A 26,614-nucleotide genomic window follows, 5' to 3' on the forward strand; every position below is an offset into this window, starting at 1 on the left:
GTTTAACTTTATATTTCGATAACTTGTCCATTTTACAGTCCAAACTCCCAAGTGCAGGAGAAAATGTCATAAGAAAGCCAGATGTATAAAGGGAAAATGCGTTTGTAAAGGCAAATACAAAGGCGACGGAGTTAGATCTTGTAAAAAAGTCAAACGTATGTAGTTTTATATTGTACACAGTTTATACTTAAATGTCAATGTTAATTTAACAAAAAATACAACCAACATCACTAACACAATATGTGACAAATCACAAGCCATATATGTTTTTCGTTTGACTGTTAGTGTTATTGAATTTAGTTCAACTATAGAAATGACCCAAAACTCCGGTAAACGTTATCTGTATCACATAAGCAAGGAATCGAACAAGAAACCACCAACCTATCCAAAAAGGAATATGCAGTAGAAATATAAACGAGACAAACACCCACAAGAAACCAATTGAGATGGGTGTATGCAGCTATATGTCTCGTGTTATATGGTCAAAAATAACTGTAAACGGTCTCCAAAATGATAAGTCTTAATAATTTACGAAGAACGTATTTTGTTTGATTTTCTCATACTTTTTTTATGCATACAAAAAGAGGGGATAAAATTGCTCTTATTGTACCTTGAAATTTAAGTTGGTACGCGGACGATAAAGAAAACTAGTTTTAAAAATTGATCAACAATGTTGAACAGTTCATGTATGTTATATTATCTTTAAATGATTACACATCAACGAAATAGGAAACTTAGTATATAATATCTTCAAAAAATTAAATGTATAGTTTTCCCCTCAATTTTTCAAAGGATCAGCATATATTGGTTGCTATCGAGATGACAGTAAAAGAATATTATCCAAAAAAGTACTTAAAGACAAAAGAATGACAGTTCAAAAATGCCAACAGTTTTGTGGCCAAAAAGGATTCAAGTACGCAGGTGTTGAGGTAAGCCAATGAAAGTTAGAGACTTAGGTTTATAAATATTTGAAAAAATATTCGGTAAATTCTTACGTAGTTGTTCAATTGTACTTCATATCACCTTCCATGATCCTTTTTGCTTTAGTGTACATTTTAGACTCGTAATTTTTATTCCATTTTATATTTAATTTGGGACATATGTTTTATTACAAAAAATGTTGTTTACCAGTTTTGATGTTTTTATATGTTTGAGATTTTGCTATTTAATAATTGAATTTCCGTTTGGAATATTTCTTTGATTTAGGTATTTTTATTATGTAACAAATGTTTGCACTACGTTATATAGGATTTGACTATGTTACTAAAAAGGAGATACTTATAATACAACTTATATCGTTTTTATAGTATGGATTCGAATGCTTTTGTGGAAATGTTTTACGAAAAGACAGAAAACAAAAGGAAAGTGATTGCAAGACGCCATGTGCAGGAAATAAACGACAGATATGTGGAGGTACATGGAGGATCTCTATTTATACAGGTAACATGTTGTTTGTATATATTTCCCCCTTTTCTACACAACATACTACGATATAATGAGATGATGATCTTTATTTGTGTGCCACGTTAGAAACGCTTTTAAAATATTCTAAGTTCATTCTATTTTTAAGTTTCTCGAAGTATAACTATCCAATACAACTTCATCAGTAGTTTTAAAACAGGTCTGACATTTTGATACTAAAATACTAGTGAAAACGGCACTATGATAACAAATATAAGATAAATACATCGTATAATTATGAAAACATAATATTCAGTCCACATTCTAATTAGTTCATATATCCCTTACGATAAGAGCAAAAAATGTTGCTCACGCATGTAAATATAATGCATAAGTTCCACATTTTTTTGACTCTGTAAAGGCTATAGCTGAGTTCAACAAAAGTACAAAGAAGTATAATTTTGTCAATATTTAGTTTCGGTAGTTTGTTTAAGAGATGACTATGGGTTGGGCAAATAGTACATTTAATTATCCTGCTATAATTATTATGTACAAATAAAGTCTTCTGTTACTCCACTTCCATGTTGAACAAGCGGTAAAATGAATATTTATGTTTCCTAACCAGTTCATTTTAGGGTCCTCTTCGCGTCCGCGGTTCAACTATGTCGATTTCTTAAAGAAATTAGAGACAACGATTTCGATTGAAGAACTTAATTTTCAAATGTTTGGAGTAATTACAGGATAAACACAATATATGTACATTGTCGGAAAATATAAAATTTATTTGTATTCGCTACGAAACAGGAGAAAAGCTCAGCCTGTTTCTAAAGCTCATACAAAAAAATTTCATAATTTCCAACAACATTCATATATTTTATATTTACTGATTTTCCCCCAATAACTGATTATTTTACTACTGGTATGTGCTAAATTGTGATTTTGTTTGAGGGGCCTATCAGCATTGTTAATATTGGTTCATTTTTACAGATCAATAATAAAAAAAGTCTATTGGATGCCTTTTAATCTACACAGTCTTAAAATATCTGCATCTAATGAAAATTCCAACTAATACAGTTGCTCTTAACTTGAACAATTATATATTATAGTAGCCAAAACATCTAAGTGCAGGAACAAATGTCATAAGAAAGCGAAGTGTAGAAAAGGAAAATGCGTTTGTAAAGCGAAATACCAAGGCGACGGAGTTAAATCCTGTAAAAAACTGAAAAGTAAGTATTTTTTTTTTTATTTTGTAAACATAGCAAATTGCAACTAATAAATGAATCTTATTTCTTGAGTAGTAGTCGCTGCACATTTCAAAAAAGAACTAATAAAACATTATCATATCGTGACCTTTGCTTATCATTGATCTCATTAACACTCAATTTAAAAGTCAAAATACCAAGCGTACATGTATGTTATAACATCTTTAAATGATTACATATAAACGAAAAAGGTAATTTATTATTTAATATCTTGAAAACATTCAATCTATAGTTTTCCCCCATTTTTTTTTAAAGGATCAGCATATATTGGCTGCTATCGAGATGACAGCAAAAGAATTTTAGCGAAAAAAGTACTTAAAGACAAAAGAATGACAGTACAAAAATGCCAACAGTTTTGTGGCCAAAAAGGATTCAAGTACGCAGGTGTTGAGGTAAGTCAAGGAAAGTTATACGCTTATGTTTATGAATATTTGAAATACACATTCTTATGTAGTTGTTAAAATGTACTTCGGATCACCATCCATAAAAACATGGTCCTTTTTGCTTTACTGTACATTTTAGACTCGTAAATTTTATTCCATTTTATATTTAATTTAGGACATATGTTGTATTACAAAAAATGTTGTTGACCAGTTTTTATGTTTTTATGTGTTTGAGATTTTGCTATTTAATAATTGAATTTCCGTTTGGAATATTTCTTTGATTTAGGTATTTTTATTGTGTAACAAATGTTTGCACTACGTTATATATGATTGGGCTATGTTACTAAAAAGGAGATACTTATAATACAACTTATATCGTTTTTATAGTATGGATTCGAATGCTTTTGTGGGAATGTTTTACGAAAAGACAGAAAACGCAAGGAAAGTGATTGCAAAACGCCATGTGCAGGAAATAAACGACAGATATGTGGAGGTACATGGAGGATCTCTATTTATACAGGTAACATGTTGTTTGTATATATTTCCCCCTTTTCTACACAACATACTACGATATAATGAGATGATGATCTTTATTTGTGTGCCACGTTTGATACACTTTTAAAATATTCTAAGTTCATTTTATTTTTAAGCTTATCGAAGTATAACTATCCAATACAACTGCATCAGTAGTTTTGAAACAGGTTCGATATGTTGATACTTAATTACTTGTGAAAACGGCACTATGATAACAAATATAAGATAAATACATCGTATAATTATGAAAACATAATATTAAGTCCACATTCTAAATGGGATATATATCCTTTACGATAAGAGCAAAAAATGTTGCTCACGCATGTAAATATAATGCATAAGTTCCACATGTTTTTACTCTTTGTAAAAGCTATAGCTGAGTTCAACAAAAGTTCAAAGCAGTATCATTTTGTCAATATTTAGTTTCGGTAGTTTGTCTAAGAGATGACTATGGGTTGGGCAAATAGTACATTTAATTATCCTGCTATAAATATTATGTACAAATAAAGTCTCCTGTTACTCCACTTCCATGTTGAACAAGCGGTAAAATGAATATTTCTGTTTCCTAACCAGTTCATTTTGAGGTCCTCTTCACGTCCGCGGTTCAACTATGTCGATTTCTTAAAGAAATTAGAGACAACGATTTCGATTGAATAACTAAATTTTTAAGTTTTGGGAGTAATTACAGGATAAGCACAATATATGTACATTGTCGGAAAATATAAAATTTATTTGTATTCGCTACAAAACAAGAGAAAAGCTCGGCCTGTTCCTAAAGCGCATACAAATAAATTTTCTAATTTCCAACAACATTCATATATTTTATATTTACTGATTCCCCCCCCCCCCCCCCATAACTGATTATTTTACTACTGGTATGTGCTAAATTGTGATTTTGTTTGAGGGGCCTATCAGCATTGTTAATGTCTGTTCATTTTTACAGATCAATAATAAAAAAGTCTATTGGATGCATTTTATTCTACATAGTCTTAAAATATCTGCATCTAATGAAAATTCCAACTAATAGAGTTGCTCATAATTTGAACAATTATATATTATAGTAGCCAAAACATCTAAGTGCAGGAACAAATGTCATAAGAAAGCGAAGTGTAGAAGAGGACAATGTGTTTGTAAAGCGAAATACCAAGGCGACGGAGTTAAATCCTGTAAAAAACTGAAAAGTAAGTATTTTTTATTTTGTAAACGTATCAAATTGCAACTAATAAATAAATCTTATTTCTTGAGTAGTAGTCACTGCACATTTCAAAAGAGAACTAATAAAACATTATCATATCGTGACCTTTGCTTACCATCATTGATCTCATTAACATTCAATTTAAAAGTCACAATACCAAGCGTCCATGTATGTTATAACATCTTTAAATGATTACATATAAACGAAAAAGGTAATTTATTATTTAATATCTTGAAAACATTCAATCTATAGTTTTCACCCAATTTTTTTAAAGGATCAGCATATATCGGTTGCTATCGAGATGACAGCAAACGAATTTTATCGAAAAAAGTACTTAAAGACAAAAGAATGACAGTACAAAAATGCCAACAGTTTTGTGGCCAAAAAGGATTCAAGTACGCAGGCGTTGAGGTAAGTCAATGAAAGTTATAGGCTTATGTTTATGAATATTTGAAACACAGATTTTTATGTAGTTGTTAAAATGTACTTCAGGTAACCTTCAATAAAAACATGGTCTATTATTCATACTGTACATGTATAAGGATTTTAGACTCGTAAATTTTATTCCATTTTATATTTAATTTAAGACAAACGTATAGCTTTTTTCTACCGTTTTCTTCATAAGGAAATGTCTGTGAAAAGGTTTTTACCAGTTTTGATGTTTTAATGTGTTTCAGCTTTCGATTTTCGAATTAAATAATTAATTTTTTTTTTCTTTAATTTTGGTATTTTTATTGTGTAACAAATGTTTGCACTACGTTATATAGGATTGGGCTATGTTACTAAAAAGGAGATACTTATAATACAACTTATATCGTTTTTATAGTATGGATTCGAATGCTTTTGTGGGAATGTTTTACGAAAAGACAGAAAACGAAAGGAAAGTGATTGCAAAACGCCATGCGCAGGAAATAAACGACAGATATGTGGAGGTACATGGAGGATCTCTATTTATACAGGTAACATGTTGTTTGTATATATTTCCCCCTTTTTCTACACAACATAATACGATATACTGAATTGATGATCTTTATTTGTGTGCCACGTTAGATACACTTTTAAAATATTCTAAGTTCATTTTATTTTTAAGCTTATCGAAGTATAACTATCCAATACAACTTCATCAGTAGTTTTGAAACAAGTTCGTCATTTTGATACTATATTACTAGTGAAAACGGCACTATGATTACAAATATCAGATAAATACATCGTATAATTACAAAAATATGATATTAAGTCCACATTCTAATTAGTATATATATCCTTTACGATAAGAGCAAAAAATGTTGCTCACGCATGTAATTATAATGCATAAGTTCCACATTATTTTTACTCTGTAAAGGTTATAGCTGAGTTCAACAAAAGTACAAAGCAGTATCATTTTGTCAATATTTAGTTTCGGTAGTTTGTCTAAGAGACGACTATGGGTTGGACAAATAGTACATTTAATTATCCTGCTATAAATATTATGTACAAATAAAGTCTCCTGTTACTCCACTTCCATGTTGAACAAGCGGTAAAATGAATATTTCTGTTTCCTAACCAGTTCATTTTGAAGTCCTCTTCACGTTGCGGTTCAACTATGTCGATTTCTTAAAGAAATTAGAGACAACGATTTCGATTGAATAACTAAATTTTTAAGTGTTGGGAGTAATTACAGGATAAACACAATATGTGTACATTGTCAGAAAATATAAAATTTATTTGTATTCGCTACAAAACAAGAGAAAAGCTCGGCCTGTTCCTAAAGCGCATACAAATAAATTTTCTAATTTCCAACAACATTCATATATTTTATATTTACTGATTTTCCCCCCATAACTGATTATTTTACTACTGGTATTTGCTAAATTGTGATTTTGTTTGAGGCGCCTATCAGCATTGTTAATGTCTGTTCATTTTTACAGATCAATAATAAAAAAAGTCTATAGGATGCCTATTAATCTACATAGTCTTAAAATATCTGCATCTAATGAAAATTCCAACTAATAGAGTTGCTCATAATTTGAACAATTATATATTATAGTAGCCAAAACATCTAAGTGCAGGAACAAATGTCATAAGAAAGCGAAGTGTAGAAGAGGAAAATGTGTTTGTAAAGCGAAATACCAAGGCGACGGAGTTAAATCCTGTAAAAAACTGAAAAGTAAGTATTTTTTATTTTGTAAACGTATCAAATTGCAACTAATAAATAAATCTTATTTCTTGAGTAGTAGTCACTGCACATTTCAAAAGAGAACTAATAAAACATTATCATATCGTGACCTTTGCTTATCATCATTGATCTCATTAACATTCAATTTAAAAGTCACAATACCAAGCGTCCATGTATGTTATAACGTCTTTAAATAATTACATATAAACGAAAAAGGTAATTTATTATTTAATATCTTGAAAACATTCAATCTATAGTTTTCACCCAATTTTTTTAAAGGATCAGCATATATTGGTTGCTATCGAGATGACAGCAAAAGAATTTTATCCAAAAAAGTACTTAAAGACAAAAGAATGACAGTACAAAAATGCCAACAGTTTTGTGGCCAAAAAGGATTCAAGTACGCAGGTGTTGAGGTAAGTCAATGAAAGTTATAGGCTTATGTGTATGAATATTTGAAACACAGATTTTTATGTAGTTGTTAAAATGTACTTCAGGTAACCTTCGATAAAAACATGGTCTATTATTCATACTGTACATGTATAAGGACTTTAGACTCGTAAATTTTATTCCATTTTATATTTAATTTAAGACAAACGTATAGCTTTTTTCTACCGTTTTCTTCATAAGGAAATGTCTGTGAAAAGTTGATTACCAGTTTTGATGTTTTAATGTGTTTCAGCTTTTGATTTTCGAATTAAATAATTTTTTTTTTCTTTAATTTTGGTATTTTTATTGTGTAACAAATGTTTGCACTACGTTATATAGGATTGGGCTATGTTACTAAAAAGGAGATACTTATAATACAACTTATATCGTTTTTATAGTATGGATTCGAATGCTTTTGTGGGAATGTTTTACGAAAAGACAGAAAACGAAAGGAAAGTGATTGCAAAACGCCATGCGCAGGAAATAAACGACAGATATGTGGAGGTACATGGAGGATCTCTATTTATACAGGTAACATGTTGTTTGTATATATTTCCCCCTTTTTCTACACAACATAATACGATATAATGAATTGATGATCTTTATTTGTGTGCCACGTTAGATACACTTTTAAAATATTCTAAGTTCATTTTATTTTTAAGCTTATCGAAGTATAACTATCCAATACAACTTCATCAGCAGTTTTGAAACAGGTTCGACATTTTGATACTATATTACTAGTGAAAACGGCACTATGATTACAAATATAAGATAAATACATCGTATAATTACAAAAATATGATATTAAGTCCACATTCTAATTAGTATATATATCCTTTACGATAAGAGCAAAAAATGTTGCTCACGCATGTAAATATAATGCATTAGTTCCACATTATTTTTACTCTGTAAAGGCTATAGCTGAGTTCAACAAAAGTACAAAGCAGTATCATTTTGTCAATATTTAGTTTCGGTAGTTTGTCTAAGAGACGACTATGGGTTGGGCAAATAGTACATTTAATTATCCTGCTATAAATATTATGTACAAATAAAGTCTCCTGTTACTCCACTTCCATGTTGAACAAGCGGTAAAATGAATATTTCTGTTTCCTAACCAGTTCATTTTGAGGTCCTCTTCACGTTGCGGTTCAACTATGTCGATTTCTTAAAGAAATTAGAGACAACGATTTCGATTGAATAACTAAATTTTTAAGTGTTGGGAGTAATTACAGGATAAACACAATATGTGTACATTGTCAGAAAATATAAAATTTATTTGTATTCGCTACAAAACAAGAGAAAAGCTCGGCCTGTTCCTAAAGCGCATACGAATAAATTTTCTAATTTCCAACAACATTCATATATTTTATATTTACTGATTTTCCCCCAATAACTGATTATTTTACTACTGATATGTGCTAAATTGTGATTTTGTTTGAGGCGCCAATCAGCATTGTTAATGTCTGTTCATTTTTACAGATCAATAATAAAAAAAGTCTATAGGATGCCTATTAATCTACATAGTCTTAAAATATCTGCATCTAATGAAAATTCCAACTAATAGAGTTGCTCATAATTTGAACAATTATATATTATAGTAGCCAAAACATCTAAGTGCAGGAACAAATGTCATAAGAAAGCGAAGTGTAGAAGAGGAAAATGTGTTTGTAAAGCGAAATACCAAGGCGACGGAGTTAAATCCTGTAAAAAACTGAAAAGTAAGTATTTTTTTTTATTTTTCAAACGTATCAAATTGCAACTAATAAATAAATCTTATTTCTTGAGTAGTAGTCACTGCACATTTCAAAAGAGAACTAATAAAACATTATCATATCGTGACCTTTGCTTATCATCATTGATCTCATTAACATTCAATTTAAAAGTCACAATACCAAGCGTACATGTATGTTATAACATCTTTAAAGGATTACATATAAACGAAAAAGGTAATTTATTATTTAATATCTTGAAAACATTCAATCTATAGTTTTACCCCAATTTTTTTTAAAGGATCAGCATATATTGGTTGCTATCGAGATGACAGCAAAAGAATTTTATCGAAAAAAGTACTTAAAGACAAAAGAATGACAGTACAAAAATGCCAACAGTTTTGTGGCCAAAAAGGATTCAAGTACGCAGGTGTTGAGGTAAGTCAACGAAAGTTATAGGCTTATGTTTATGAATATTTGAAATACAGATTCGTATGTAGTTGTTAAAATGTACTTCGGATCACCATCCATAAAAACATGGTCCTTTTTGCTTAACTGTACATTTTAGACTCGTAATTTTTATTCCATTTTATATTTAATTTAGGACATGTGTTGTATTACAAAAAATGTTGTTTACCAGTTTTGATGTTTTTATGTGTTTGAGATTGTGCTATTTAATAATTAAATTTCCGTTTGGAATATTTCTTTGATTTAGGTATTTTTATTATGTAACAAATGTTTGCACTACGTTATATAGGATTGGGCTATGTTACTAAAAAGGAGATACTTATAATACAACTTATATCGTTTTTATAGTATGGATTCGAATGCTTTTGTGGGAATGTTTTACGAAAAGACAGAAAACGCAAAGAAAGTGATTGCAAAACGCCATGTGCAGGAAATAAACGACAGATATGTGGAGGTACATGGAGGATCTCTATTTATACAGGTAACATGTTGTTTGTATATATTTCCCCCTTTTCTACACAACATACTACTATATAATGAGATGATGATCTTTATTTGTGTGCCACGTTAGATACACTTTTAAAATATTCTAAGTTCATTTTATTTTTAAGCTTATCGAAGTATCACTATCCAACACAACTTCATCAGTAGTTTTGAAACAGGTTCGACATTTTGATACTATATTACTAGTGAAAACGGCACTATGATTACAAATATAAGATAAAAACATCGTATAATTACAAAAATTTGATATTAAGTCCACATTCTAATTAGTATATATATCCTTTACGATAAGAGCAAAAAATGTTGCTCACGCATGTAAATATAATGCATAAGTTCCACATTTTTTTTTACTCTGTAAAGGCTATAGCTGAGTTCAACAAAAGTACAAAGCAGTATCATTTTGTCAATATTTAGTTTCGGTAGTTTGTCTAAGAGATGACTATGGGTTGGGCAAACAGTACATTTAATTATCCTGCTATAATTAGTATATACAAATAAAGTCTTCTGTTACTCCACTTCCATGTTGAACAAGCGGTAAAATGAATATTTCTGTTTCCTAACCAGTTCATTTTGGGGTCCTCGTCGCGTCCGCGGTTCAACTATGTCGATTTTTTAAAGAAATTAGAGACAACGATTTCGATTGACTAACTTAATTTTGAAATGTTGGGAGTAATTACAGGATAAACACAATATATGTACATTGTCAGAAAATATAAAATTGATTTGTATTCGCTACGAAACAGGAGAAAAGTTCAGCCTGTTTCTAAAGCTCATACAAATAAATTTCATAATTTCCAACAACATTCATATATTTTATATTTACTGATTTTCCCCCAATAACTGATTATTTTACTACTGGTATGTGCTAAATTGTGATTTTGTTTGAGGCGCCTATCAGCAATGATAATGTTTGTTCATTTTTACAGATCAATAATAAAAAAGAATATTAGATGCCTCTTAATCTACATAGTCTTAAAATATCTGCATGTAATGAAAATTCCAACTAATACAGTTGCTCTTAACTTGAACAATTATATATTATAGTAGCCAAAACATCTAAGTGCAGGAACAAATGTCATAAGAAAGCGAAGTGTAGAAAAGGAAAATGTGTTTGTAAAGCGAAATACCAAGGCGACGGAGTTAAATCTTGTAAAAAACTGAAAAGTAAGTTTTTTTTTATTTTTTAAACATAGCAAATTGCAACTAATAGATAAATCTTATTTCTTGAGTAGTAGTCGCTGCACATTTCAAAAGAGAACTAATAAAACATTATCATATCGTGACCTTTGCTTATCATTGATCTCATTAACATTCAATTTAAAAATCATAATACCAAGCGTACATGTATGTTATAACATCTTTAAATGATTACATATAAACGAAAAAGGTAATTTATTATGTAATATCTTGAAAACATTCAATCTATAGTTTTCCCCCAATTTTTTTTAAAGGATCTGCATATATTGGTTGCTATCGAGATGACAGCAAAAGAATTTTATCGAAAAAAGTACTTAAAGACAAAAGAATGACAGTACAAAAATGCCAACAGTTTTGTGGCCAAAAAGGATTCAAGTACGCAGGTGTTGAGGTAAGTCAATGAAAGTTATAGGCTTACGTTTTGAATATTTGAAATACAGATTCTTATGTAGTTGTTAAAATGTACTTCGGATCACCATCCATAAAAACATGGTCCTTTTTGCTTTACTGTACATTTTAGACTCGTAATTTTTAGTCCATTTTATATTTAATTGAGGATGTTTTTATGTGTTTGAGATTTTGCTATTTAATAATTGAATTTCCGTTTGGAATATTTCTTTGATTTAGGTATTTTTATTATGTAACAAATGTTTGCACTACGTTATATAGGATTGGGCTATGTTACTAAAAAGGAGATACTTATAATACAACTTATATCGTTTTGATAGTATGGATTCGAATGCTTTTGTGGGAATGTTTTACGAAAAGACAGAAAACGCAAGGAAAGTGATTGCAAAACGCCATGTGCAGGAAATAAACGACAGATATGTGGAGGTACATGGAGGATCTCTATTTATACAGGTAACATGTTGTTTGTATATATTTCCCCCTTTTCTACACAACAAACTACGATATAATGAGATGATGATCTTTATTTGTGTGCCACGTTAGATACACTTTTAAAATATTCTAAGTTCATTTTATTTTTAAGCTTATCGAAGTATAACTATCCAATACAACTTCATCAGTAGTTTTGAAACAGGTTCGATATGTTGATACTTAATTACTTGTGAAAACGGCACTATGATTACAAATATAAGATAAATACATCGTATAATTATCAAAACATATTATTAAGTCCACATTCTAAATAGGATATATATCCTTTACGATAAGAGCAAAAAATGTTGCTCACGCATGTAAATATAATGCATAAGTTCCAAATTTTTTTTACTCTGTAAAGGCTATAGCTGTGTTCAACAAAAGAGAGACTATGGGTTGGGCAAATAGTACATTTATTTATCCTGCTATAATTATTATGTACAAATAAAGTCTCCTGTTAGTCCACTTCCATGTTGAACAAGCGGTAAAATGAATATTTCTGTTTCCTAACCAGTTCATTTTGAGGTCCTCTTCGCGTCCATGGTTCAACTATGTCGATTTCTTAAAGAAATTAGAGACAACGATTTCGATTGAATAACTAAATTTTCAAGTGTTGGGAGTAATTACAGGATAAACACAATATATGTAATTTGTCAGAAAATATAAAATTTATTTATATTTGCTACAAAACAAGAGAAAAGCTGGGCCTGTTGCTAAAGCTCATACAAATAAATTTCATAATTTCCAACAACATTCATATATTTTATATTTACTGATTTTCCCCCCATAACTGATTATTTTACTACTGGTATGTGCTAAATTGTGATTTTGTTTGAGGCGCCTATCAGCATTGTTAATGTTTGTTCATTTTTACAGATCAATAATAAAAAAGTCTATTGGATGCTTTTTAATCTACATAGTCTTAAAATATCTGTATCTATTGAAAATTCTAACTAATACAGTTGCTCATAATTTGAACAATTATGTATTATAGTAGCCAAAACATCTAAGTGCAGGAACAAATGTCATAAGAAAGCGAAGTGTAGAAAAGGAAAATGTGTTTGTAAAGCGAAATACCAAGGCGACGGAGTTAAATCCTGTAAAAAACTGAAAAGTAAGTATTTTTTTATTTTGTAAACGTATCAAATTGCAACTAATAAATAAATATTATTTCTTGAGTAGTAGTCACTGCACATTTCAAAAGAGAACTAATAAAACATTATCATATCGTGACCTTTGCTTATCATCATTGATCTCATTAACATTCAATTTAAAAGTCACAATACCAAGCGTCCATGTATGTTATAACATCTTTAAAGGATTACATATAAACGAAAAAGGTAATTTATTATTTAATATCTTGAAAACATTCAATCTATAGTTTTCACCCAATTTTTTTAAAGGATCAGCATATATTGGTTGCTATCGAGATGACAGCAAAAGAATTTTATCCAAAAAAGTACTCAAAGACAAAAGAATGACAGTACAAAAATGCCAACAGTTTTGTGGCCAAAAAGGATTCAAGTACGCAGGTGTTGAGGTAAGTCAAGGAAAGTTATAGGCTTTTGTTTATGAATATTTGAAACACAGATTCTTATGTAGTTGTTAAAATGTACTCCAGGTAACCTTCAATAAAAACATGGTCTTTTTTTCTTACTGTACATGTATAAGGATTTTAGACTAGTAAATTTTATTCCATTTTATATTCAATTTAAGACAAATGTATAGCTTTTCTCCACCGTTTTCTTCATAAGGAAATGTATGTGGAGAGTTGTTTACCAGTTTTGATGTTTTGATGTGTTTCAGCTTTTGATTTTCGAATTAAATAATTCAATTTCCGTTTGGAACTTTTCTTTAATTTTGCTATTTTTATTATGTGACAAATGTTTGCACTGCGTTATATATCATTGGTGTATGTTACTGAAAAGGAGATACTTATACTACAACTTTATTATTTTTATAGTATGGATTCGAATGTTTTTGTGGAAATGTTTTGCGAAAAGATAGAAAACGAAAGGAAAGTGATTGCAAAAAGCCATGCGCAGGAAATAAACGACAGATATGTGGAGGTACATGGAGGATCTCTATTTATACAGGTAACATGTTGTTTGTATATATTTCCCCTTTCTATACACCACATATTACTATATAATGAGATGATGATCTTTATTAAATTGCCATGTCAGATACGCTTTTGAAATATTCTTAGTTCATTTTATGTTTAAGCTAATCGAAGTTTAAACTACCTAGTACAACTTCATCCGTCGTTTTGAAAACAGGTTCAACATTTTGAAACTAAATTACTAGTAAACACGGCACTATGATAGCACATTTAAGATAAATACATCGTATAATTTTTTAAAAGATAATATAAAGTCCATATTCTTAAAATATATATCCTTTACGATAAGATCAGAAAATGTTGCTTACGGATGTCTATATAATGCATAAGTTCCGCCTTTTGTCACTGTTGTTAACGGCTATAACTGAGTTACACAAAAGTTCAAAGCAGCATCATTTCGTCAACATTTAGGTGTCATACCACCAATTAAAAGTCCCTATCTGTTCAACCAAATTTTGCAATTTTCACAGCTTTCTAAATATTTTACCTTAAGTTTAATTTCATAGAAAGTAGGTATATCCTGAATTGTACAGGTGTCACCTTTCTGCAAGCCAATTTTCAACATACATTCAAAATCATATAAGAAAACAGAGAGCTTCCGAAAGGAGGTACCACTAAAAATAACCCCTGGTTTTCTGGAAATCTTAAATTAGTATACTATGGAGCGCATTAATCCTCAATTTTTAATGCAAACTCATAGACAGGTAAATTTTGGCTCAAAATGGTCTTAATATATTTCTCTTTCAACAAAACTTTCATTTCTGCAAATTTGTTAGTTAGTTTAGGTGAACAATGACATCAAATGCACTTTTTTTTTGTCCGAGTAGGCCTACTTTCACATACGTTCTAAATTTGAGGGAGTAATTGGTGGTATGACACCTAAATAGGTTTGGTAGTTTTTCTAAGAAATTACTATCGGTTGAGCAAATAGTACATTTAATTACTGATCCCCCCACTATCTATTTATTTTACTACTGGTATGTGCTAAATTGCGTTGAAGCGCCTCCCACCATTGTTGATATTGGTTCATTTTACAGATCAATTATATAAAAATCTATTGCTGGTCTTTGGCTGCTGTCGGCTCTTTGGTCGGTTTGTTGTGTTTTTGACATAATCCCCATTTCCATTCTCAATTTTAATTTACATAAGCTTAAAATATCTGCATTTATTAATAATTCCAACTAGTACAGTTGCTAATAATTTGAACAATTATGTATTATGGTAGCCAAAACATCTAAGTGCAGGCAAAACTGTCATAAGAAAGCGAAGTGTAGAAAAGGAAAATGCGTTTGTAAAAGGAACTACCAAGGCGACGGAGTTAAATCCTGTAAAAAAGTGAAACGTAAGTATTTTATTTTTAAACATAGCAAATTGCAACTAATAAATAAATCTTGTTTTTTTAGTTGTTAGTGAATGCACATTTGAAAAAAAGAACTAATCAAACATTATCACATCATGAGATTGCTTATCATCAGTGATCTCATTAATATCCAATTTAAAAGACACAATAAAAGATCTATTTGCTTTAAGTTTGTGGTATCATTTGATCGATCAAACCCGCATGCAGTTAGAGTCGAAATATAACTCTTCATTCGTGAAATGGATAAAAGGCTAAAAACCACGAGGACAATGGTGTAAAAATAATGATCAAATATTTTATTTCCATTATAATCATCCAAATGCAAGATAATTTTGTATAGCATTGCTATTGTTTAAATAGTTACCATAGGTATCCGGCTTTAAAGTTACTACGCCAGACACGGGTTTTGTAAGACTCATCAGTGACGCTCAGATCAAGATAGTTAGAAAGTATATAGTTGAAAGCGTTGAGATCCCTAAATTCCAAAAAGTTGCTCCAAATACGGCTACGGTATTCTATGCCTGGGATAAGAAAACTATAAAAATACGCAATATATCTGTATGAAAATTTCATCAGTTATAAACATCAACTTAACCAGCATTTTGCCAAAGTATTATAAAGAAAACATATATCACGAAACGGGAATTTTTTTTCAGCTTCAAGTAATTGGAAATGCTATCATTATACACTGGCAAACAAATTGGCAATTAAACTATTTGGAGAAAAATCGATATGTGAAAAACATGGACGGAAGTTCACGAAAGGCATCAATAAAAGATACCCAGGCTGTGGGACTTGCTGGTGCTGTCAGAAAGCAAAAGGTAAAATTTTCCCGAAAAAAGTCTAAGACTAAAAATCTTAAATCACTTCGGATATTTTATCATTTTAGCCGAAGGAAACTTATGGTATTTCTTTTGGTTTGTCTATTTATGTTAGGTGATCTGTAATATTACCTGGCAGTTTAACAAGCATCCTACTGAGCACCACTGTCTGTGTTTTGTTTCTTATTTAAACGGTATAATATGATTTTTTTGGGAAGATATATATATATAAGCCAACACTGAGAGGTATTCTAATTTTTTTATTAAACTCCTGCCGAAATAATTTCTTCCACTTATTATTCAAGATTGAAAAGTAGAGGCTAAAGATACTGAAGTGACACTTGTTGCTCTCATTTTGAAGTGAAACTGACAACACAATGGCCGATAACAATATAACAACAAAAGACAAAATTATCGACCAGTTTTGAAACAAAGGATTTTTTCCATTCAGTTGGATGATAAATCAAATCAAAAAAGGTCGTAGATGTGTAATCTTCAACATGTGCAAGCACTGATGTTTTAACATATTCTCAATTCAGACTTGATTAACTGACAGTGCTTTCGCTTATAATAAAAGACGACAAACAGACAAACGTGTTACAAACACACAGCAGAAAAACTGAACTAAACTATGAACACCGCGAACCTTAGATAAGCACTGAGTGTTCTCTGGTGTTTTGTAAATGTTAGCTGATCCTGCTGGACCAGAGAGTCCCGTCGTGTTACTCAAATAAAATACGTTGAAATGTTATATTGAAAAGGGATGAGGTATTTGAGTCTTATCTTGGGTTTTATAAGGCTTTTAGACTCGTTACATGCACGTGTGTTTTAATATTTTTGGAGCCTACAGTGTATCCCTGTTTTACTTGAGGCTGTTGAAAAAGATTTGAGGATCACAGCCACATTTATGCAAAAATGGTTCTCTTAGCAACTAGTTTCAGCTAGTTTCCAATTCTGCATCAAGTCAGTTGATTCCATTAGTTCAATGTATGACGTTTTGATGTAGCCATTGTTTTGAAATTTCCTTGGCAGTTGGTAATTTTCATTTTTATTTTGTATAATTTTTGTAGGCAAGCCACCAAAGTGCAGGAATAAATGTCATAAAAAGGCTAAGTGTAGAAAAGGAAAATGTGTCTGTAGATCTAAATACCAAGGTGACGGAGTTAAATCTTGTAAAAAAGGCAAGAGTACGTATTTCTATCATCCACATTACATATATATGACAAATCAGGATCATTGAATGTTTATATATGCTGTTTTTGAATGTACTTCTACTATAGAGATGTTTAGAAAATATTGTAAACGTTATATGCATCATTTTATCATTAATCGAACATTAAACTAATAGAAGATAATTGATTATCGTAAACATATAAATAAAAAGATCCGGTATGATCATCAATGAGACAACTATTTAAAATAGACCTAATGAAGAAAAGTAAGCATCTGTATGGTATCTCATATACATTTCTAGTTTTATCATTGGTTAAAAGTGACCGAATGGCGACACTGTATACTAAATGTGCGGTTAGTTGCCGTTTTTATTTTTTTTATAGATTCATACTTTTTATCTTCAAGTTCTAGGAGTCAAACATTGCCTTTAGACTATACTTAATCCTTTTAAATTTGACTTTGTATGCTGACGGTTAACACAAGTAGTAAAACGTTTATTGTTAGAGATAAAAGGAAATTGAGTCCACATTATCTTGACAATATTTAATCTGCATGGTTTTTATTCAATTTTGTTACAGAATCAGCATATATTGGTTGTTATCAGGATCACAGCAAAAGAATATTACCCAAAGCTGTACTGAAAGACAAAAGTATGACAGTTCAAAAATGCCGACAGTTTTGTGGCAAAAAAGGATTCAAGTATGCAGGTGTTGAGGTAAGTCAATGAAAGTTAGAAGCTTGTGTTCATGAATCTGTGAAATACGGTAACTAGTTGTTAAATTGTATTTCATATGTATATCACCTTACACAGATACAAGGTCTTTTCGTTTTATCATATAATGTTTTTGACTCGTTAACGTCTTTTGTTTTTTTTTTTTAGATTAAGGCAACCTTTGGTTAATCTTTGAAAATTATATCCCAGTGTAGTGTAGAAATTATGACGTCTTGAATACTATTTTATTGTTTTGCTTTGACGCCTTACTGCGAATTCGTAACACTGAGGCCATTTTTGGTGGGACTATCAGAGGGAATTTCTCTCTCAACTTTGAGATGCAATTTAACTATATAAGTTTCATTGAGAAATGAAAATGTTTGGATATATACAAATTCCTACTTTTTCTTTTTTGTTTGCGCAAAATATCTCTTACAATTTCTCAAAGTAATGATAAAATACTTTATATTTTCATCCAAGCCGGACGATTATCTTCTGCTTTTTTAAACGTTTGGTTGATATCATTTTAGATGAGGACAAAATATGTTTTTGCACCAAACTCGGTAAATTTGACAGACCCGACTTTCCGTTACATTTGATTTATATTATCCGGAGATTCAGGTACGTCTTATTTTACCGAGTTTCGAACAAACATTTTTTTTTTATTAATTAACTGACGTCTGACAACTGAATCAGCTAAACGTTTTCATGAAATAGTAAATTATCTTTCAAATTCGAACAGAAAATTACTTTGACGTTATGACGTCCCAGTTATTCGTCAAAACAAAAATAATATAATAGCCTTTCAAGACGTTAAAAGAATTCGGACAAGTCCCAGGGGGATTACCAATCTTAAGCCGGATGAGTGTTGCTTATAAATAAGATCCACCTCACAACGCTTTCGGAGTCGCAATGTACATGCCTTCAAATTTGAATATTCGTATCTAATCATAAGATGGAAAAGGTGCATATTTACTACTTCGTACTTTATTTTGCCTTTTTAACTTTTTTGGATTCGAGTGTCACTTATGAGTCTTTTGTAGACGAAACGCGCGGCTGGCGTATATACAAAATTTAGTCCTGGTATCTATGATGAGTTTATTTATATATCTCTTTCGTAAGCAAATAATTATGTCAACATAATGGCATTATATCGACTGTCACATAAGTGATAGGTTAAGGAATCTATAATACTAGGTTAAACTTTTAATTTTACCATTTGATAAAGGAATTTTCGTTTTTTATTTTACCATTTGATAAAGGAATTTCCGTTTTTAATTTTACCATTTGATAAAGGAATTTCCGTTTTTAATTTTACCATTTGATAAAGGAATTTCCGTTTTTAATTTTACCATTTGATAAAGGAATTTCCGTTTTTAATTTTACCATTTGATAAAGGAATTTCCGTTTTTAGTTTTACCATTTGATAAAGGAATTTCCGTTTTTAATTTTCTTTGGAGTTTGGTATTTTACTTTTTTTTTACGATTTTTTCGCATTGCCTTTTATCTAATTAGCATATGGAATTCAAAAGGTGTTTCTTATGATACAACTTATATTACTTTTATAGTATGGGATAGAATGCTTTTGTGGTGATGTTTTACGAAAGAACAAAAAAAGAAAAGAAAGTGATTGTAAAATGCCATGCTCAGGAAATAAACAGCAGATATGTGGTGGTACATGGAGGATCTCTATTTATACAGGTACAGGGTCATTTGTATATATTTCCCCTACCTCTATACCAACTTTTATTAAATATTGATGTTACTTTTATTATGCAAGTTGAGATAAGCGAATGCGATGTTCCAAGTTCATTCAATATCTCAGCTCATTCAATGATAAAAACTAGATACGTCAGTCGTTTAAAAAAAGTTTTAGAAATTTGTAAATTAGATGGCCAGTAATAACGGCTCTATGATAAAAAATATTACATAAAAAAATTTAATGAAACTTTAAACATACATATCAATTGTTGTGAACGTTAAATATCGCGGCAGTACCTTTTTGTAAACGTAACGTCGTTCCCGGCAAATTTGACAGTTGCCGATTTAACGTTACGAAATTCCGCCAACATGCGGCGTCCGAATAACATCTTTGTTTTCTAGCTTGTTATGAATCCTACATTTCTTTAGTTACTTGTATTTACATGCTTTATATCGTTGAATCGGTGTCGAGACGTACGAAATTATGCTTGCTTTCTTTATAATTCATATGTATGTACGTACTGACAGTTATTTACATGATTTAACCTTGACCGGCAACGGACTATATTCTTACACGCAAGGATAAGGCGTGCTAAGTCTTATAAAAACCGGATTTTTCTTATAACGAAACGAATTTGAACCAAGCTTGAAAGAATACAAGAGGTAATAACGCATACACGAAAAACACATTCAAACGTTTTAACATATTGTATTTCATTTACCTGTATTTATTATTATTGATAATAATAATCTCTGATACTTTTAAAAGTTGTTTAGTCATTATTTAATATCCAGAAACCAAAGATATTGTTTTTAAATTAAAGATTGGCAACAATCTTTACACTGGTGGCAGCGAATTTAGTTTTCTTTCTTAAGAAAATTTTAAGAATCTACGTGAATATTTTATTAGGCACGCATTTGTTAAGTACATACATTGTTTTTGTCCATATTTTATGATATTTGGTTACACATAAAAAAAAACCTAAACATAAAAAAAAGACACTTCAACGAAGGCTGAGAAATAGATAGTACAGTTGGTGAATATAATTAAATTATAGTATATATTTAAGTAATTTTAAATTCAACAAGGATAAATTCTAATCCAAGTTGAAATAAAATAATATAGTTAGTTAAAATCTATATCAACAAGGATAAATTCTAATCCAAGTTGAAAAAGATATAATATAATAGATAGTCAGAATCTATATCAACAAGGATAAATTCTAATCCAAGTTGAAAAAAGATAAAATATAATAGTTCTCAGAATCTATATCAACAAGGATAAATACTAATCCAAGTTGAAAAGGATATAATATAATAGATAGTCAGAATCTATATCAACAAGGATAAATTCTAATCCAAGTTGAAAAGGTCATAATTTAAAATTTAATATATATCAACAAGGATAAATATTAATCCAAGTTGAAATTAGTTCAGGGTACAATTCAACAAAGATAAATTTTAATCTAAGTTGAAAGTTTAAATATAGTAAAAGTAAATGCCATATTCAACCAGGATAAATTTTAATCCAAGTTGAGTTTAAATTTAGGAGTCTATTTTTAACAAGGATAAATCTGAATCCAAGTTAAGTATTAGACTATAATTTTCCAATAGGGTCCAGTTGTAAAAACTATAGTCTATTTCAAAGTTGTAAATTAAAGTCTATTTCAAAAGCTTCTTTTTTACAAGGATAAATATAAATCTAAGTTGTAGATAATAATATTTGGATAAGGTCAAAGTTGAAAAAATTATAGTCTATTTCAAATTTGTTATTTATATAGTCTATTTCACAAAATAAGATATATTCATAATTTAAAAGGTGTTTTAAAAGTAAGACATAGTAAATTGTTTTTTCTATTTCAACAAGGATAAAAAGTAATCTAAGTTGAATAATTCTGAAAAACTACAAGATTAACAAGGATAAAGTTCAATCCAAGTTGATTAGTAAATTGAAACTCTTGATTTCATTTAGCAATTAAAAGTCAAATGTATAATTTAAGAGACAGATCTCGTATACCACAGGGGTCCAATTCACTTAGTAGGGGAATTACCACATTAGCTAGTCCAATCATTCCCAATTGGTCTGTTGCATCTACAAATATTGATACCTGCTCATTTGGTGATGTCACTTCTCATAATTATTTAGCCTCAAATCAGGCTATTAGTTTAAACCAGGGGGAGATACATACAAGCCCCATGCCATTTAGTAGTACTGCGAATAATATTCAAAGAGAAGTAAGCACAAACCCATTTCTTTTCCCAACTCAAAGTAAGAGTGATAGTGCTATAGCGACTATAACAAAAGAAAAATCATGTGAGAGTGATGAAATAATAAAGATGAGACAGGAAATAGAGGCATTAAGAAATGAAAACCTTCAGATGAAAAACAATGCTCAATATTTCCCTCAGATGAAATCTGACCCTGTTATCAGCAGTCAAAATAGTTATGAAACCCAGCAACGTTCAACAAACTCCTGTAATAATATAAGATTGCCAGAGACACAGCAACGTTCCACAAACTCCTGCAATAGTATAACATTGCCAGAGACCCAGCAACGTCCAACCTACTCCTATAATAACACAACATTGCCAGACACCCAGCAACGTTCTACACATACATACATGGATACAACATTGTCAGAGACCCAGCAACAACCATCATATGCCTATGCAAATACGACAATACCTGAGATCCAGCATCGTCCAAACTATTCTTGTACGAGTACAGTCATGCCTGAAATCCAGCAACGTCCAGACTACCAGCAGTATCCAAACAATTTCTCAGTACCAAACTGGTTACCTAGGCAACAGTATGGCAGACCACAGCAACAGCACCATAATTATGAAAACTCCAAGATAGACAATGGGAGAAGAAACAGAGTGCCATTTTACAACGGCAGAGATCCCTGGAATGCCTATTTTATGCAATTTGACCTTATTGCAGAGATCAACAGATGGGATACTAATACTAAAGCCATTGAATTAGTAACCGCACTGAAAGATGAGGCAATGGTTTATGCTTCCTACCTTTCACCGGAGACCAAAAGATCTTTCTTTGGGCTATGTGCAGCTATGTCGAATAGATTTGGTGACCATGGATATCCAGAGACGTATAGACAAGAATTGCACACATTAAGGAAACAGGGCAAAGAAAACATCCATGAATATGCTTCCAGAGTAGAAATGCTAGTCAGACGGTCATTTCCTACTATTGACGTAGCCACTCACAGTACATTGAGTGTAGAGTACATGTTAAGAGGATTACCCGACCAGAGCATTGCTATAGAATTACTGACAAAGAGGATTACCAGTATGACTGAAGCTATCCACCAGGTGACTTTATATGAAACATATAAAAGAGGAAATAAAGATAGAAACATCCGTCAGCTGAGTATGCAAGAAACTGTTGATTTAGATGAAGGTGAAGATGATATTGAAATAAGGAAAGTTGGTGGGAAAAGATATGTAACTGAGGAAAGACTTACGCAATTGGAAAGAGGGATGAAAGACTCCATCACCCAGTCAGTAGGGGAGATAATTCAGAAAGAAATGACAAAGTACTATGCACAACAGGATTATGACAGTATTTCATGGCATAATAAGCACGTGTATGGAGACCGTACGACCAGGATGAAGAATCTCAGATGTTTTAACTGTAATGAGGATGGCCATTACATAAGAGATTGTCCAAAAGAAAAGAGAAGCCCCTATCATAAAGAAAACAGAAGTGGTTTTATAAGGAATGATGAAAGGAGTCAAAACCAAACTGAAGAGTCTTTAAACTGCTAAGGGTTGAGACTATCGACCAAGTGTCAGCCCCTAAACATAATAAAGAAATAGTTAAAGAGAATAATTTAAAAGATGAAGAGAAACCTTGTCAAATGATAGAGCATTTGGTTGAACCGGAAACATCAGTGGGTACAGTTTCTATGAAGAGATCATTTGAAGAAGATAGCCTAGATATACAGGACCTAGATTTAAGCCTAGAGATGTTGTTTGAGGAGTCTAAGGAGATACAACAGAACACACCAGAGAACACACCAAAGGAGGTAATGGGTAGTGCAGAAACGATCAGCAGGATAGAAGAGAATGTTATCATTGATCGGGTGACAGCAGCTAGCATTGCAGTTCCAGTGGTCATTAACAAGATTGTGACGAATACAGTTATTGACACTGGAGCGGAGGTGACTGTTCTAAGTGAGAAGTTGTATGATCAGATTCCTGAAAGTAAACGGCCAAAACTAAGGAGAGCAGCAAGAAATTTGGAAGTTGCTGAGGCCGGAAAGAACTTGACAACAGAAGGGATTACAGAGGTGAAAGTTAATCTGAGGAGTGAAACATTCAAATGGCCAGTTTATGTAGCGCCCATTGAAGAGAACATGTTATTAGGATGTGACCTAATTGATGAAATGAAAGTAGCCAGTGTCGGAGAAAAGAACACCAATTCTGGGCTAGTCATTTACAAAGAAGCGGAAAGAAGTGAGTTCCTGTCAACCAGAGATTCAGTGGAAGAGCCGGTAATGGCAGATGACAGAGAACCCATGGTAGCAAGTACGCAGGACATGTGTGAATATATAGGAAATATTACAAGTGCAAGTTATAAGGGTAATCAGACGGACAAGGTCGATGTCCAAATGTTGCCTGAACTTTTGCAACATGTTACAGAAGATAATTTAAGTGTTACAGATGAAAATGTTCCTGTTACAGAAGAAGACGGAAACCAGTTCTGTCAAAAGGAAAAAATTAGTCAACTGAAAGATAGTTTCCGTAACACAGATTTAAACCAAACTAAGAAAGAACTTGAGAATGAAAAACATGTAACTCAAGACACACGAAAAGATTGGAGAAAAAGGAAGAAAAGAGCAGTAGAGGATACAGAAGGAGAAAGAACACAAGATACACAGACAGACCAAAAGAGACGAACCAATAATACAGTGAAGCTGTTGGAAAAAGAAGACGTTGAAAAATTTTAAAAACATTTTATTATACTGAAAAGACACAAATTCAGAAATTTGTTGACATTATTTATATGTATACTGTTTTGTATGCCGTTGGTACAATTTTACCATTACACGAGTCATGAATCGTGATATTAGGTTATTCGTGATTTAGAAAAAAACAAATTTTCTTAATTTTAATATTCAGCAGCAGGTGCTTGTTTAACTTGATTTTGTTTGATTGTATAAATTGATTTAATATTTCGTAGTTGTTTAAATTTCGAGACGAAATTCTATTTTGACGGAGGGCAGTGTTGTGAACGTTAAATATCGCGGCAGTACCTTTTTGTAAACGTAACGTCGTTCCCGGCAAATTTGACAGTTGCCGATTTAACGTTACGAAATTCCGCCAACATGCGGCGTCCGAATAACATCTTTGTTTTCTAGCTTGTTATGAATCCTACATTTCTTTAGTTACTTGTATTTACATGCTTTATATCGTTGAATCGGTGTCGAGACGTACGAAATTATGCTTGCTTTCTTTATAATTCATATGTATGTACGTACTGACAGTTATTTACATGATTTAACCTTGACCGGCAACGGACTATATTCTTACACGCAAGGATAAGGCGTGCTAAGTCTTATAAAAACCGGATTTTTCTTATAACGAAACGAATTTGAACCAAGCTTGAAAGAATACAAGAGGTAATAACGCATACACGAAAAACACATTCAAACGTTTTAACATATTGTATTTCATTTACCTGTATTTATTATTATTGATAATAATAATCTCTGATACTTTTAAAAGTTGTTTAGTCATTATTTAATATCCAGAAACCAAAGATATTGTTTTTAAATTAAAGATTGGCAACAATCTTTACATCAATTAAGGAATAATGATTTCAAGGTATGTTCTATGTTTATATTAACATGGGTAGGCATTTTATTTGTCAATATTTTACATTGAGCAGTAGCAAGGTGTTAAATATTGTCAAATATAAGGCCTACCATGTTAAAATGAGCATAGAGCATAACATGGCGGAATTATGTCGATTCTAATAGAACAAATACCGTGTTTTTAATAGGTCAAAGCGTACACTGATACCCTAAAAAAGTTTGACTGTTTCCGTTACCCCATGTTGATTGGTAAACAATATATAACAAAAGTCAATGAAAGCTGCTAAAATGTATTAAAATAACAATGAAAATAATTAGAATATAGACAGGTAGTTCGTGCTCATTTGTCAAACATATTTTGTGTGCTAATTACAAAACGTAATAAGGACGTCAAAATAGAAAAACCATATTTTTTCCATTTACAAAATGTCGTTTGTTTGTAGGGAGCATTTTTTTTTTTCGAGTTTTCGTTTTGTAAAATAATGGAAGAATTATTTTATGGCTGTAACATATTTCAGCATCTCTTTGAAATTAATTTTAGGAATGCAAAATATTTTCACTTCTGCCTGCGTTTTGCACCAAGAAAGTCATCTCATTAAGACGTCTATTATGAATAAAACATTATTCTGAAAAGACTAAAGGAAAATGTTCTTCGACTGTATTTTAATCGCTACTATATTTATGAAATAAATTGTTAACGACATCGCTTAATAAAACTATTCACTCTATTTAATAATTTTCACTTATCCTTTATGATATATTCTTC

The 26,614-nt window shown here is 31.0% G+C and overlaps 1 protein-coding gene across 1 annotated transcript in view; it reads left to right on the top strand.

The window, feature by feature from the left end:
• Window positions 1–26,614, top strand: part of LOC143066817 (uncharacterized) — a 70,301-nt gene that overhangs the window by 4,039 nt on the left and 39,648 nt on the right. Inside the window, exons 5-30 of the mRNA XM_076239627.1 lie at window positions 39–155; window positions 793–929; window positions 1,308–1,440; window positions 2,508–2,627; window positions 2,919–3,055; window positions 3,434–3,566; window positions 4,642–4,761; window positions 5,237–5,244; window positions 5,602–5,734; window positions 6,802–6,921; window positions 7,210–7,346; window positions 7,758–7,890; window positions 8,958–9,077; window positions 9,370–9,506; window positions 9,885–10,017; window positions 11,085–11,204; window positions 11,492–11,628; window positions 11,966–12,098; window positions 13,114–13,233; window positions 13,523–13,659; window positions 14,083–14,215; window positions 15,467–15,583; window positions 16,258–16,422; window positions 17,493–17,609; window positions 18,174–18,310; window positions 19,876–20,008. Of these exons, the coding sequence (XP_076095742.1) occupies window positions 39–155; window positions 793–929; window positions 1,308–1,440; window positions 2,508–2,627; window positions 2,919–3,055; window positions 3,434–3,566; window positions 4,642–4,761; window positions 5,237–5,244; window positions 5,602–5,734; window positions 6,802–6,921; window positions 7,210–7,346; window positions 7,758–7,890; window positions 8,958–9,077; window positions 9,370–9,506; window positions 9,885–10,017; window positions 11,085–11,204; window positions 11,492–11,628; window positions 11,966–12,098; window positions 13,114–13,233; window positions 13,523–13,659; window positions 14,083–14,215; window positions 15,467–15,583; window positions 16,258–16,422; window positions 17,493–17,609; window positions 18,174–18,310; window positions 19,876–20,008 (3,267 nt within the window). The remainder of the gene's footprint in view (window positions 1–38; window positions 156–792; window positions 930–1,307; window positions 1,441–2,507; window positions 2,628–2,918; window positions 3,056–3,433; window positions 3,567–4,641; window positions 4,762–5,236; window positions 5,245–5,601; window positions 5,735–6,801; window positions 6,922–7,209; window positions 7,347–7,757; window positions 7,891–8,957; window positions 9,078–9,369; window positions 9,507–9,884; window positions 10,018–11,084; window positions 11,205–11,491; window positions 11,629–11,965; window positions 12,099–13,113; window positions 13,234–13,522; window positions 13,660–14,082; window positions 14,216–15,466; window positions 15,584–16,257; window positions 16,423–17,492; window positions 17,610–18,173; window positions 18,311–19,875; window positions 20,009–26,614) is intronic.

Source organism: Mytilus galloprovincialis, chromosome 3 (assembly GCF_965363235.1).
Source record: "Mytilus galloprovincialis chromosome 3, xbMytGall1.hap1.1, whole genome shotgun sequence".
Taxonomy (NCBI): domain Eukaryota; kingdom Metazoa; phylum Mollusca; class Bivalvia; order Mytilida; family Mytilidae; genus Mytilus; species Mytilus galloprovincialis.